This window comes from Mustela lutreola, chromosome 2 (assembly GCF_030435805.1).
Source record: "Mustela lutreola isolate mMusLut2 chromosome 2, mMusLut2.pri, whole genome shotgun sequence".
Classification (NCBI taxonomy): Eukaryota; Metazoa; Chordata; class Mammalia; order Carnivora; family Mustelidae; genus Mustela; species Mustela lutreola.
The window spans coordinates 57,025,673-57,038,493 of record NC_081291.1 but is presented as its reverse complement, the minus strand read 5'-3'; the positions used below and the strand labels follow the sequence as shown (position 1 = coordinate 57,038,493).

General features: G+C 51.6%; 1 protein-coding gene across 2 annotated transcripts in view; it reads right to left on the bottom strand.

Moving 5' to 3' along the window:
- NUP210 (nucleoporin 210) overlaps nt 1–9,813 on the bottom strand; it is a 103,106-nt gene extending 93,293 nt beyond the window's left edge. The window contains exon 1 of one of the 2 annotated variants that reach the window (XR_009350815.1): nt 9,436–9,813. Coding sequence is in view for 1 of the 2 variants with exons in the window: in XM_059161870.1 (XP_059017853.1) it covers nt 9,436–9,611 (176 nt within the window). In the remaining variant the exon portion in view is untranslated. The remainder of the gene's footprint in view (nt 1–9,435) is intronic. The other variant, XM_059161870.1, reaches the window with a different exon arrangement.
- Between the last annotated feature and the right edge of the window lie 3,008 nt (nt 9,814–12,821).

Genomic DNA, 12,821 nt, shown 5'->3' with positions numbered 1-12,821 from the left:
GTTCCTCTGTACCTCCCAGCTGGTGCTCAGCAGGTCTGCCCCACCCTCCCAACACCAGCACCCCCGCCCCCTGCCCAGGGCCCACAGGACAGGCTCCAAGGGCGTCCCAGAGTCCCTGGTGCAGTCTGGTAAGCAGCCCTAGGTGCCGGTGACATGTCTCATTCTGTTCTCTCATCTGGGGCAGTCTGCTTGCTGCCAGGGCACGTCCTAAGATATTGGGGTGACACCTGCTGTTTGACCTTAGGCAAATGATTTAACCTCTCTGGGCCTCTGTTTCTTCCTCTACACACTGGAATAAAAATAATTCCTGCTGCAAAGGATTGGGGTGATTAGGTGGAGTAGAAAACACAAAGCTCTCATCACGGGACTTGTACATAGTAAGCTCCAAAGATCAGGAAATAAAAGGAGGTTCCCAAAGGAGGGGTCTTTGGTGCAATTCTGACCACAACAACTTTGCTTTTTAAAGAAAGTTAGACAGGCACCTGGCTGGCTCAGCTGGAGGAATCTGTGGCTCTTCATCTCAGGGTTGTGAGTTTGAGCCCCAGGCAGATGTAGAGATCACTTAAAAATAAAATCTTAAAAATAAATGAAGGCAGGCAGGCAGGCAGACAGGCAGACAATGCAGGTCCTTCCATATTGCGACCATTTATGCCTCACCCTGTCCACCCCCTTCCCCTGGTCCCTGTTGTCGGGGCCCCCACGGCAGCTTCATCAGGGCCCCCCATCCCCAAGGCAGATATCCCCAGAACCACAAGCAAAGATTCAGGCCCAAGACAGGGTTGCTGGCCCAAGGCCACACCGCTGACAAGACCCCAAGCCACTGCACTTGGCATCTAACCTCTGTTCGGAAGCCCACCCCTCCCCCTCCCCCTTGCTCTCACTTCCGGCACTCCATTCCTTTGCTGCTGTTCCTGCCACTTCACCCGCCCAAGCTCTCCCACTGCAATGGCCACTCTTCCATGGACCCATCCCCAAGCCTCCCCCTCCCCTCTCCTCTCAGCACCCACAGCCCCACTGGTCTTCCTTGGGGTAGGACCATTCCTTCCTTCATTCACTGAATCCATTATTTACTGAGTCATATGCCATATTCCATGTACTTTTCTAAGTGTCGGGGATACACCAAAATACAAAATACATATTAGTCCCCAACTTCATGGAGCTTATGTCTCAGTGGGAAATAAGGATGAAAAAAACCAAGTATGTAAATATAGGATCTTACACAACAGGGCTAGGGACAGACATAAAGTAGGGATGGGAAAGCCAGGAGGGTCGGAGACATAAAGTAGGGATGGGAAAGGCAGGAGGGTCGGAGGAAGCCTATCAGAGGGGGTGACATATGAACACAGCCTTAAATAACTCTGAAAGAGAGGCAGAGGTTGGCTTTTCAACTATCTGGGAGAAGAGCATTCAAGGCAAAAGGATCAGCAAGCCCAAGTGGTGCAAGGCAATGCCTCAGCCACGACCCTCTTCTCGTCAGACTTCCCTCAGAGACAGTGTGTGCACAGAGCCTGTGGCTCGTTCGTTTCTTGCCCCCCCACTGCCCCTAGCATAAGACTCTGGTACAAGTTCCAGCAGATGTCCTTTATCGGGTTATAGATTCTCTTCCATTCCTAGTTTGCTACATATTTTTATCACGAATAGGCACTGACTGCTCTGCACCTATGGGGACAATTAATTACATGGCTTTTCTTTTAATTCTACAGATATTGTGAATTATACTGTTTGCTAATGTTAAACCAACCTTGCATTTCTGGGATTTACCCTGGTGGGTCAAGATGACTCATCCGTCTTTTTAATAGTTTTCTGGTTTTGATTTGTTATTATTTCGTGAAAGAAGTTTGTGCTTTTGGCCTGTGGATTTCTTTTCCTTGTAATGTTTTTGTCTGGTTTGCGATCAGCAGAAAGTTGGCCTCATGAAAATGATTAGGAAATAACTGCTCCTGTCTCTTTCCTGAAAGAGTTTACAAAAAAAAAAAAAAAAACTTGTACTACTCCTTCCTTAAATGTTTCATAGGATTTATAAACAAGCCACCTAGGTTTGGAATTTTCTTTAGGAGAAGGTTTTTAATTATAAACTTAATTTCACCAAATGTCCTAAATGCAACAGGAGGCAAGGATATCACGCCCATAGGGGACCCGTGTTGAATTTTGGCTGCCTAGCCTCTATCTGCCTCTCTCAGTAACGACACCCAGCTTTTCCATGGGTGCTGCCTCTCCTCTGCTCTCAGACCAAAAGGCTCCAGAATGCTCACACTCCTCCCAACACTAGAAGGCAGGAGGCTGCGGTCTGGCCAGTCGACTCTGTGCTTCCCTAACCAGATAGGGGCTCAGACCCTGGCACGTGCCCAGGTAAGTTAGCCAGAATGGGCAATGCGTGCCCCACTAGACTTGACTCTGGGGACTGTATGGCTGAACCTATGACCTTGGATCTCAGGAGAGCACCTGGCCAAAGCAGAGACACAAGGACTGAGAACACGGGTCCTGTTGACAATCATGTAAACCCCTGCAGACAGAAGCGGGAAACAAATTCTGCCAGGGCTTCCGTTTTGGGGAGCCAATGCAACATTTCTTTGTTTTGTTTAAACTATTTTGGCTTGTGTTTCCTGTTGCATATAGTCAGAAGAGTCTAGACAAAAGAAACACCCCTGACTGAATACTTTAAGGCTTATTGCTTGATTTCATTCAGACTACTGGTTTTTTTTTTTTTAAAGCAAAAAAGAAACAAAAAAACCCTTGCATTTACTAGATGCTTATTCTCTGTCAGGCACAGAGCGAAATGCACCCCAAATGTTTCATTTGCTTTGAGCATCTCATTAAGACTCCCATTTGGGGGGCGCCTGGGTGGTGGCTCAGTTGGTTGAGCCTCTGACTTGATCTCGGCTCAGGTCTTGATCTCGGGGTTGTGAGTTCAGGTCCGGCGCTGGGCCCCGTGTTGGGTGGGGAGCCTCCTTAAAACTAAAACAAAACAAAAACCACCTGATACCTGAGGAGACCTCTGCATGGGTATTAAGTCACCAGCCCAAGGTCACATTCCTAGAAAAACGGCTTAGTCCAGCCCGGTCCTAGACCCCTGGTCCGGACACTGCCCTACTCCCTTGTGCTGAAGACACAACTATTTAAAACAGGGCCAAAGGCCTCTTGCCCCTGCCTGGGGGCTGCCCATCTGGAGGGCCTGGGCTCCCAGATTCTGTCAGAAGATGGCCTCAACCCTCTCCTGAATCACTATCCCACCTGTACCTTTCACACTGCTTTTGAAAAGTGTCACTGGTTTTATTAAACCAACCACTGGCCAACCCCAGAATCAAGCTGGCTCTGAGGTCAGAGACCTGGTTTTGAACGTGGCTTTTCCAATCGCCGGCTCCTGATCCCTGGCTCCCCAATTTTGCCATGAGTCATCATTCTTACCAAAAAAAGGGTTTTGTTTTGTTTTTAAGATCAACTGGGGGAAATAATACCAAGAGATTAGCAAAAAAACAAAAAACAAAAAAAACCCTGGTTCTGCTATTTTGGTTCCCCTGGCCACACACCTGCATATCTGGCCACCTGTCCCCACCACTAAGGCCTCCTTCTTTATGCTGCCCTTCCTGGTCTAGTCACAGCCAGCGAAGCCTTGTGTCTTATGTTTCTCATTTCTTTTTCTCTTAAATAGATGCTTCTTTAAAGAAAAAGTCCTTTAAAAGTAAACTGTATATTGCTAGTGTACACGGAAAGCCTGTATCATTTGTCATACATCTCAGGTAACCATAAAAACAAACACGAAACAAAACCATGTTGCTAGACTCCGGGAGCTAGACATTGGGAGCTCTGGGGCCCTGCTGCCTTGCGGTGGGGCGTTCCCCGCGCCTCAGAACACAGGCTCAGGAGCTGGGCAGGGGAACCCAAGGACGTGGGAGGCTCAGGCCAGAAAGTGAGAGTCCAGGAAGGGGAAGTGAGATGCACGAAGAACAGGGGTGGGTGGGTGGAGGCAGAGGGAAGCACAGCCCCCCACCATATACCTGCAGACTCCGGCCCCTCTGTGGCAGGGTCAGGCCTTCGGGGACCCAGAGAGGCTGGCAGCTCAGACCACAAAGGAAGCAGGAAGAAAACAACCCAGGACTAGGTCAGCTCAAATCAACACACGTACCCACGGCAGCTCCCACCGTGGGCCATGGGAGGGAACTGAGCAAGGCCCCAGCAGCCCTGCAGGCGCCCTTCACGGCAGATGCAGAGCAGAGAGCAAGGCCCTGAGAGCCAGCTGGTCCCTAGCCACCACAGCCCAAGTCCTGACCCCGGCAAGCCCCTCCCTGCCTCCTCACCACAGCCCACAAGGTTCCACACGGCATGGCCCTGCCAACCTCTCTAACCCCGCCCTTCCCCTTCACCGGCACGCCTTCTCTTTGCTCTGCTGGTGAGCTCTGCCAGAGGCCCTGACTGGTACCCTCTCAGGTCCCGATCAGCTCCAGAAAGGGCTCTCCCGGCCAGCCCATCCAAAACCACACCCCACCGTCTTCTGCAAACCTCACGGCCCGCTGTTTTATGTCCATCGCAGACTTAACTGCCACACAGCCACTACTTTCATCTGGGTTGATTCTTGAATGCTCCTAGCCAGCTCCAGGCTCCAGGGAAGTGCCATCTGTTTCTTTGCTATCCCATGACCCAGGACCAGAAAGGTGCCTGGATTAGCTCTAAGTCACAAATACTCCTCACCTGGAAAGTGGACCCCCAGCTGTCATCGCTGATCAGTGAGGCCCCCCCCCCCCACAACCCTCCCCAGGGCATTTGAGCAGGATGGGTCCTCACAGTGAGCACTGGTGGGCCTCCGGCTAAATTAAACTCACTTTTGGGGTTAAGCTTTCACAGTGTATATTTTTTATTCTAATGATAGTGCCTGATTCTCCAGTTTCCCCTGGGTTCTCCTGCCTCCTCTGAGCAGAAGACAGCCAGGCTGGATGACTTTCCAGCCTGGCTCAGTGTGTAGAGGGGTTTTCTGGAAGAGCCAGAGGAAACCCTTCCCCTCTCCCTTTCTCTCCCACTTTCCCCAGGCTGTAATGGGGCGGGGAGGGGCAGGGAGGGAGGTGCTGCTGGCCTTGGACTTCGCACCGCTACAGGTCAGCAAGGACAGAGGGACTGCTGGCTCTTTCAAAACCATGGATTCCCAAGGGGGATCTGAGGAGTGTGGGACACAACACACACTGAAGACAAGCCTACCGAGTGGGGACCCATGCAGCCGGAAGGGCTCCCATTTGCCTCCCCAAGAATCCTTATCCCTGTGACTGAGAAGGGCACCCTGGTTCAGGACCAAGCCTGGTAGACACTCCAGGCAGCTCTGGGGTGCCCTGGGGAGAACTTCCAGAGCAGGAAAGGGGGGGAATTCTGGGCATGGCACTTCAGTGGGGCTTGGAGGATGCCCTTTACCAGGCCAACCACCTCCCCTCACCATCCAGTCGGACACCCCCGGCCAAGAGGCCTGCTTCACCCAGAGGCCCAGGAGGTTGCACAACACCCCCGCCACACACACACACCCAACCAGGAAACCAGCCGAAGACACTCACTCCAAGACGGGGCAGTGCACTGGGGAAACCAAAACACCCTGGGACTTCAATCACAGGGAAAGGCATGGGCAGATAATGGAACAGGTACCAAGCAGAACGGCGCTCAGACACCTAAAGCTTAGGAAGATAACGAAGCACTGGAGAAAAATAGAGTCTTAATGTGAGCTGGTGGTTGACAGAGCAGGGTACCGAGGGGCCCAAACACCAAGTACAAGCTCCAAGGGTGAAAACCTGTGCCTAGAAGAAAGCCCAAGCGGTGACGAGCCCTTTTACAGTTGAAAGATTATGGTATATTTCTCTTTTTCTCTATTTTCCCAATTTTCCATTTTCCATGTAATGTCATTTTGTATATAAAAGGATACCTTAACCAAAAAAAAAAAAAAAAAAAGAAAGAAAAGAAAAGACCTAGGGCACCCAGCTGGCTCTGGCTCAGTTGGGCAAGTATGCAACTCCTGATTTCAGGGGCCGTGATTTCAGGGGCCGTGAGTTCGAGCCCTGTGTTAGGGGTAGAGACAACTTAAAGATAAAATCTTAAAAAAAAAAAAAGACCTAATGAATACTTTCAGTAACACAAAATAGAAAAAAAGGATAAGAGACTTGTCTCATATAACCAGCAATGCAATGGGAAGGATTCAATCAGCATCCAGCAAGTGCAGAGGTCTCAAGCCCTGAATGCGGTGGGAACAGGGGCATCCCTGTGAGCTTCCACACAACCCAGAGACTATCACCATAGCTCTTCCTCTACCTGTGACGGGGTTAGGCCCCGAAAGACCCAACCTAATACCGTTAAGTCAAGGGGTGCCTGGGTAGTTCAGTTGTCAAGCATCTACCTTCAGCTCAGGTCATGATCCCAGGGACCTAGGATCAAGCCTCACATCGGGCTCCATGCTCTGTGATTCGGCTTCTCCCTCTCCCTCTCCTTGCTCCTCCCCCTGATGTGCTCTCTCTCTAATACACAGATAAATAAAATGTTTTTTTAAAAAAAAATCGAAAGTACCTTTAATACACCAACCCCCCCTCCCTTGGTGTGGGAGCCTGACCTACACTAACCATGTTAGGAACACTGGCATCAGCCTGCAGTTGGGCAGAATCCGCTAACACAAACCGTTTGATCATAAAGTGCCGAGTGTATCATGTAACTTACTGGATACTGTGCTGAAAGTGAAAAACAGAAAGTTGTAGGAGTACAGGATGGCTGTAAGGGTATTGGTGGCTGACCCTGTGATCACGTGGCCTGGAGCTGTGGCCGCTGACACTACCCAGCATCATGGGAAAGTGTACTGCATGTCGCTAGCCTGGGTAAAGATCCATACTCAAAGTTCCAAGTACGGTTTCTACATTTGCCCATCGCTTTTGCACTATTGTGAAGTTGAAAAATCGAAGTGGAACCACTGTTACTTGGGGGCCACCTGTGTTTACGGGATATCACATAGAGCCCCTCCTTTTCAGAGGCTCAGAGGACAATGTGGGTAGTTCAGACTACATGGATCTCTAAGGCTCCTAGGGCCCGAAAACTGTCCAGTTATTTGATGCCCTAAAATCAAGAAATGGGAAAAATGAGCTTAGAGCCACTGGCTGAGACACGCCGTGATTTCAGTCATCTCGGAGCCTGGCCCCCAATTTAAAGGAGTGAGCAAAAATTCCCCCAAGGTCCAGGAGGGTTTTAATTTTTTTTATATTTTGGTCTTCATCTCAGACTTAACGATGAACTTCTTGGATGAAGAGGATATTTTCCTCCCAGGTTTAGATAACTGAGGATACACAGTGTTGTCTGCTTGCCAACTCTTAAAAATCTCCAGAGGAGATTCTTCAAAAACTAAAGCAACAGAGGCCTCAAGTAGGAGCAGCGCTACTAAAAATAAGTATTTTCAATGCTTGATTGATGGAAGATTTTCCTGTGAAGGGGAAAATCACAACACCTCTGAGGAAATGCTTAAGCTAAGCAGTCACACATTTGCAATAAAAATTATGGATCAGATGCAAAACAAGTTATAAAGTATTAGCACTTCTCTGATGTATAAGAAATTAGGACTGCTTTCTCCCCCCACCTTCCTCCTAAGCAGCTATATGAGCAAATTAAAAAGCACCAGACTCTCTCAGAAAAGAAAACGTACTGGGGGTGGGGGGAGGTTACCTCAGGGGGTGGGGAAGTGCAGCTATAGAATCTCAAAGGAAGTTGCATACAAATACATCCAAAGGGATTCACTTGAAGGCACCTGTTTTTAATAACCAGCTTCCTCTTTCTTGCCCATATATCAAGAAGGACAGATGAGTTCAGCCAGAACGAGCACGTATCTCCTGAAAGTATGGACTAAACAGCTCATCATCCCACACAAGACAAGGCCTTAGTCAAGGATACAGAAAACCCTAAGCCCAAGTTCAGCCTCTGATACCCAGCCAGGAACAAGACCCCTCCAGGTGCATAACTAAACCCAAAATACAACTGGCTAACATAGCATGACCTATTTCAGAAGGCTGAATTTCTGAAAATAAACAGCCTCAACTACTGCTATTGAGGAAGAATGCTCCTCTGAGCTCTGGGGGCCCATCCTTGCATATATGCACAAACTGATTTGGAAACAGACCTGAAACACACACGCACACATTTGGTTCTCTGTAACAGTGGAAACACCTCGGTCATCTGACCCAGGCATCAAACAGGTAAAGAAAGGGAGAGGCAAAGAGAGCCTCCTTTCATCAGTAGCAAGGTGGGGCTGTGAGGTGTGGGTGGGGCCTCAGTCACACCCAGGGCTGTCTCCAGCCCACAGGAGTAAAAGCTGCATTTTGCTCAGTCTGCTGGACAGAAGGTCTGGACCACATCACCCTGCCCAGCCAGGGGCCTAGCCAGGTCTCTCTGTCTAAGCAGAAAAAGGGGGAGCAGAGAGGCCTCTCGTTTCATTAGTTTCTGGGGTTTCCAAGATCCCACCGCCCCACAATGAATGTAGAATTCCTGAGTACCCCCAGGAAACCAGGAGGGGAGCTGTTGAGAAAAGCCTAACCCCACCCTGGACAACGTGGGGTGAATCACCAACCATTCCTTGCGTTTCATTTTTCATCTGTAAAATGGGCCTCTAGGATTTCCTACGCAACACCTTTCATCAAAGGTTTACGTTCCTCCCAAAGACGCTGAACATCGTATGGGATTCTTCCCACACATGGCTTTCTGGCTTCTCCACAAACCCAATTCCCACACCAGTCCGGTACGGGGCATGAGTGCCCCATCACTAGACAAAATCAAGACACTTGCGTCTCCAGACTAGGGCCTCGACCACCTGCTCCCCGGAATCCTGGACAAGAAGGGGAAGTAAGACCACGTGGACCCTCCCATCCCCGGCGCTCCAGTGCTTTCCTCTCCCTACAGGGGAAGTCCCGAAGACCCCCTTTCCTGGTAAGGCCTTCCCGGGGCCCTCCGCAGCATCCGACGCAGTTCCTCCTGTCAGGCGGACTCTGGCGCCCCTCCTGGCGCACAAACCACAAACAGCTAGCTGCGGGCCAGGCCCCGCTGCCTTCCAGCTCGAGCGGCGCGGAGGCCCAGGCGGCGCCATGCGCGGTGGCTGCAACCCGCGAGCACGCCGCCGAGTCAGCCGCGGCCGGTCGCTCCGTCCCGCCCTGACCGCCTGGCCGCCGCCCCAGTGCCCGGGCAGCGCGCGCCGGCGCACCTGCTGCGCGCGGGCCTGCTGGGGGCGCGCCCGGCCGCCCCGCCGGCACCCCCCCGGCCCCGGCGCCCGCCCGGGCGCCCGCCCCGGCCCGGAAGCCGCGCGTCCCCGCAGGCTCCGCCGGACCAGTCCCGGGAGCTGCGGTCGCGCTCTCACGCGCCGGCGCACCTGCAGCGCGCTCCCGCCCGCCGGCCTCCCAGGCCCGAGGGCCCTCCCTCCCTCCCCTGGTCGTGGGCCGCGCGCCTTACCAGCGATAGCAGCCCTCTGAGGCCTCCAGCGTGAAGTTCACGCGCGTGGCCCGCGTGAAGGGCAGCAGCACTTTGGGGATGTTGAGCTTGGCCGCCGCGGCGGTGGGGCCCAGCGCCAACAGCACCGACAGCGCGAGCAGGAGCAGCGGCAGCCCCCGGCCCCGCGCCGCCGCCATCCTCGCCGCGCTTCACCTCCCGCGACCCGGCGCCTGGCCGCCCGCGCGCTCCCCCTCGCGCCCTCCTTCGCCGCCCGCGCGCGCCGGGCCAGCAGGTGATAAGCGCGGGAGGGAGGAGGCGGAGCGAGGGCCGCGGCCTAGGGCCACTTCCTGGGCCCCGGCGGAGCCCGAGCGCGGGAACTGAGGGGGCCGAGCCCGCGGCGACCCCACCCCCGGCCCGGGCCCGCGCGCCCTAGACCACGCCGGGCGGAGGGAGGCTCTGGAGCGCGCGCGCCCTGGGCCACGCAGTGCGGGCGGGGGAGGGGGGGTAATGAGATGGGGCACGCGCCCCGGGACACGTGGGGGATGGGGCCCGAGCCCGAGCCACGCTCCGGCCCGGAATGAGGGGCTACGGCGCGCGCCCGCAAGGAGTCAGCCTAAACGCGCACGCCTGCCGGGCACCTCTCGACCTCGGGGGAATCCTTGCGCAGTTTTCTGGTCTCCACGCTCACACCCCGTGGTTTTAAACTCGCTGGCTGTTACTGGGCGCCAGTGTGGAGCCTTCTAGCCGTTCGTGCAGTCATTCATTCGGCTCTGTTCAGCGCCTTGGGCGATTGAGCCGGGCCTGGAGAAGGGCAAACGAGGCCGCCGAGCTCCCGTGACCATGACAGTGCGCTCGGTCAGAGTGACTGACCGTCATCATGCAAAGGGACAGGCACCTCGGAAATCTGGGATGCGGAGTGCCGAAAGGCCCTTCGTCCTGGTCGTACTTTACAGAAGAGGGACCCGGTACCATAAGCAGCAGCGAACCGCTGAATCACTTGAAGGCCGGCAGGGTGCTTCCTCCCACTTTAACCTCCACACAGCCTTGCCAGAGAGAACTTACGATCCCCATTTCTCCAGGAGGAAACAGACTAAGTGGCCCAAAGATCACCCAACAAGAAGGGCAGTGCTAGGGCCTTCAGATCCCAAAGCCCTTGTTTTCTGTGATACACCTGCTGTCTTCTCTAACTCCTAGAGAGGTTACCCAAAGGGTGGATTTAGGGCCAATACTGCCAGAGCACACTCTGCCGGCTCTTCCCTCAGTTCAGCATCACTGAATTCGTCTGCATGCAGAAATCTTAGCTCTTAAATTCAGTCTACATTTTGTGCTCTATGGTTTGTAGAGGTCTTTGTCCTGACTTGCATGAGCCATGGGTTCAGAGGTCACAACATGCACCAGTGTCTCTAAAGAGTTCACCTACTGCACTCACAGAGGGTAGCGGGAGTCTAGTGGGAGGTCAGGAAAGGGGTGGGGTGAGAGTGCACCAGCCCAGCTTTAGTAAAATGTTCAGGAAGTGTGCATTGAATTGTAACCAGAAAGGCACACGTTAATGCCACTGCAGGACAGGGAAGAAGATGCTGAATATCAATCAGGCTGGGAAGGCTTCTTGGAGGAGGTGGCCACTAATTTTTCTGGGATTCAGAGAGGTGCACATGTGTGTGCTTGCCTCCCAGGGGTCATTGGGCTTTTGGATATGTTTGGGTGTGTTTTGGGATCAAAGCCTTAAGATCTCAGACCAGGGAATGTGTGCATTAGGGGAAACTAGATCCCAGTGCTATGGGGCTTTCCCAGTGTAGAACCAGGTGCTGTAGGAGGGGGAAATTCCAATGGGTTCTCTTCTCTTAAGAAACAGAGACGTCAGTATGGGGAAAGCAGCACCAGAGGCGGGATCCATGAAGAAATTTCAGTGCTCTTTTTCACATTTCATTCATTTTTGAGTAAGTAACACAGATGATTTAAACTAAAAAGGCCCCAAAGGGCTCCCAGTAACAGTGACTCCCATTCACTGTCGTATAACCAGATGCCCTTCCCCATAGGCAACCAGTGTTTTCTGCTTGAGTGGAGAAATTGTAGATGTAGATACATATCTATAGAGCGATATATCTTTAGATCAATATATCTATATCTAAGCACTTCATCCCGGTTTTACTTATATATATAGATTGATATAGATATATCTATATATAGATATATCAACCTATAGATATATAGATATATCTATATCTAGGTAGATATCTATATCTAGATAGATAGATATAGATAGATAGATAGATAGATATAAACTCATCATTTCCAATTTTGCCCGCTTAAATTGGCAACCAGGAGAAAGGCACTAGACAGGACATGAGGGGACTGGAGTGTTCTGGCCATTAGGATCATGAGTTGCTGTGCCCCATCTTTCCAGATGCTGTGATTACTGAAATCAGGAACATGGTTTTTTTCTGCGGGTGAAATATTGTGATTGTAAAATATGACAATTCACTAAAAACAAACATACATACTCTTGGCCATTTATCCCAGAAAAGTGAAAATTTATGTAAAAGCTGTCCATAAAATGTTCATAGAAGCTTTATTTAGAGTAACCCTGAAGTGGAAACAGCACAGAGGTCCTTACGCGGATAATGGCTAAAGAGACTGTGGTCCACCCATCCCATGCAGTCCTACTCAGCAGTAAAGGAGAAAGCTAATGATACGTGGATACCTCAGATGACTTTCCGGGGGAAAACAGCCAATCCCCAAAATTTCCATACTGTATGACTGCATTCATACAACATCCTTGAAGAGGCAAAGTTCTACAAATGGCGAGCTTCTGGGTGATTGCCAAGTGTGAGGGTCTGCCCAAGTGGGCCTGGGTGTGATGTGACTATAGAAGCTCAATGGGGGAAACCATCGTGGTGACGGCAATGTTCTATATCTTGACTGGATCATGTCAGTTTTCTGAATGCAGTATTTGCCTCTGTTTTTGCAAGACATTACCATTGGTGGGAATCTGCCTCTCTCTTCCCTTTGCCCTCCCCAGACTCCTGTGAGCTCTCTCTCTAATAAATTTAAAAAAAAAATTTTTTTTTAAAGAATCTGGGTAGACATAGCTTGCCAACCCCCTAGCAGTCAGGAAATTTCCCCCAAGAGAAAACAACCAATAGGAAACAACAAAATGATGGATAAAACATTTTCCCCTTTACATTGTCCTTATACTTGTCCTCCTCCTTTGACTCTGAACCTAGTAATGGATGGTGTCTGGGCCCGGTTGGGGTCCATTCTGCCAGCCAGCCTTCTCTGTGTGATCCATTTCCACTGCCTGCCATTGGCCCACCTTCTCTGTGTCAAGTGCTTTATCTGAAATTCAAGGAGATGGCAGGCCTGAGCAGACCACCTTGTTCCAGGCACAGAGAACCTCCAGCATGGAA